Raw genomic sequence first — 2254 nt, 5'->3', positions numbered from 1 at the left:
TCCACACAGTTTATTCAGCAATAGAACAGAAGAGAACTTCCATCATGACAGACATAAGGCAGATACAGGGCAGATCTCTGGGGTACATTCTATAAGCAGACTAACAGTGACTTTTTAACATGTGGCAGGCATGATTTGTTGCATACAAACAGCCATTCATTCCTTACTTCTTCCTTCCTAAAAGAGCCCTGATTTTATTAGGGGAGACAATGTGTCCTACTCAGGCAGTGCAACTCCATTCCCCTCTGCCAGGTTTCCCAGGCTCCTTTGTGAATCAAAGATGTAAGGAAAAATCCTTGCTGTAATGAGATGTAAGAAAAAATCTGTGAGGGACTTTTGAGAAAGATCTTCTTCCCAAATAAAAGACACAGACTTGAAAGGAGAAAGCTTTTTGCTCCTTACTTCCAGCCTTTGATTGGGATTGAAATGTCTGGAGCACCAACAAGCTACATTGTACTCAGTGAGAACTATGAGGACAAAAAGCCAATATGCTAAAGATCCCGGAGGGGAAGGATAGAAAGAACCTGGGGCCTTGAGAACATTGTGGAGTTGCTACACAAGCACTGGATTATCTACAATCTTAAGTGGAATTTTTAAATTGTTCAGTGGCCTCTGCGATGTTTTCAACTGCATTTTCTAAGTTTCTTAACCTGAACTCTAGTTTCATGATTCTTATGAACAAGTGAAGGCCAGAATGAGGCCAATGTCAGGTAAGACCTTCTTAGTTCTAAGAAAAATGCTTCCCCTAAACTGTTCATAATATATATGCAGTCAAGCTGGATAACTCCTTTTGTCACCTATCTCCTAGGACAGGTACTTTTCCATTGCCAGGGGAGGACATTCTAAGTTCAGTCACCACAAAGACAGGATAGTCTTTGCTTATGTAGAGCCAAGGAGGTGTAGACAGAGGCATTTCTGCATGTTTTTATTGTCACCTATATAGGTGCTGCCTGACTGAATGTGATTTCTCTGACAGTGACCAGTTATCGATAATGTCATAGCCACACTGAGGATGAGCTAAATAGAGCCAATGATGAATAAATGGTTATATATGAATAAATTTTATATATATATATAATTATCACTGATTAATATTTAAGAGGTGGAATTTAGAACAATATAGTTTATTATTAAAATGTCTAGCTGTTTTACTGGAATAATCTAGAATTCAGCTACAAGGATGCTTTCCCACAAAAGTTATCACTAGAATATAATGAAATTACACACAGTATGGGGCTTCTCCTCCAGGACTACCGTGTCATAATAATGTCAATAATTAGGCTGTGGAGATTTTTAGGAGTAAACTAATTCCAAAACATAGGAAATATGGATTAGTCAGGTTCTAGATGAACAATCTGGCTTGGAATACTGATTAAATTCATGCTGAAGAAGAGATGCACAGACCCTGGAAGCAGATCCAACAACAATTTAAGCAGTTTCCCAGAGTAGTGACAGTCTGGATCAGATATAGAAAGGAGTCATCTTTCCATCTTCCTTGGGCTACTAGTACAAAACCCTCTAGAGTCTCCATGATTTTGACTGTTTCAGAAGTTATTTGCTTTGGCCAAGTTTTTTGTTCAAGGTTTTGTCTGTTCTGGTCAGGATTAACTGTAATGCAGGGTTAAAACCAGCAACTCTAGAGTCATGTATCCTTTTTCTAACCAGTGGAGGACCCAGAAGAAATGGGTGGCAAGCTTTTTCAAAGGTCCACCTGGTAAGATTTTGGGGAGCCCACTCAAGTGGGAAAGACCAAGGAAGAACAAGGCTTCTATTAGCAGGATTATCAGGATAACACTCAGGGCAATAATCAGCTCTGTTAATACGGTCTAAGAATACTTGGTAACATTCATTCTCAACCAGTTCAGTTTGGTACAACCAATGGCCTAGTTCTAAACTAGGGAACCACTGCTGTCCACAGTCAGGGCAATGTGAATTATCTGAGAACATTGGGACCTAGAGAGACAACACAGAAAGCAATGTAACTGTAAGAGGCAACAATGATAAAGAGAGACACCCAAACAACCAGTCCTATTACAGGTTTGGTTTAGCACTTTCTCAGTCCAACCACCATTACTTGGAGAGGGTAAAATTTGGCTTGCACCTCCGTGCAATTCTTCAAGATTTCGTTGTCTATTTTTCACTCACTTTCAACCCAGTCTCTGAACTCAGGGACTGATCCAGTCTATGTTATCAGTCACTTACTAGCAGCACAGATCTCAGAATAGCTCCTTTAAATCCCAGCTTCTCAAGCAAA

General features: G+C 39.8%; 1 protein-coding gene across 1 annotated transcript; it reads right to left on the bottom strand.

Moving 5' to 3' along the window:
- Positions 1-1551: 1551 nt before the first annotated feature.
- LOC307048599 (torsin-1A-interacting protein 2) lies at positions 1552-1947 on the bottom strand (the record flags this gene model as incomplete). The annotated part of the gene is made up of 1 exon (XM_079697701.1): positions 1552-1947. The coding sequence occupies one exon, from the start codon at positions 1945-1947 to the stop codon at positions 1552-1554; it is 396 nt and encodes a 131-aa protein (XP_079553827.1).
- Between the last annotated feature and the right edge of the window lie 307 nt (positions 1948-2254).

Source organism: Hyperoodon ampullatus (genome assembly GCF_949752795.1).
Source record: "Hyperoodon ampullatus genome assembly, chromosome: 2".
NCBI classification, from domain to species: Eukaryota; Metazoa; Chordata; class Mammalia; order Artiodactyla; family Ziphiidae; genus Hyperoodon; species Hyperoodon ampullatus.
The sequence above is the reverse complement of the archived record's forward strand: the minus strand, read 5'-3'. Positions and strand labels throughout refer to the sequence as shown.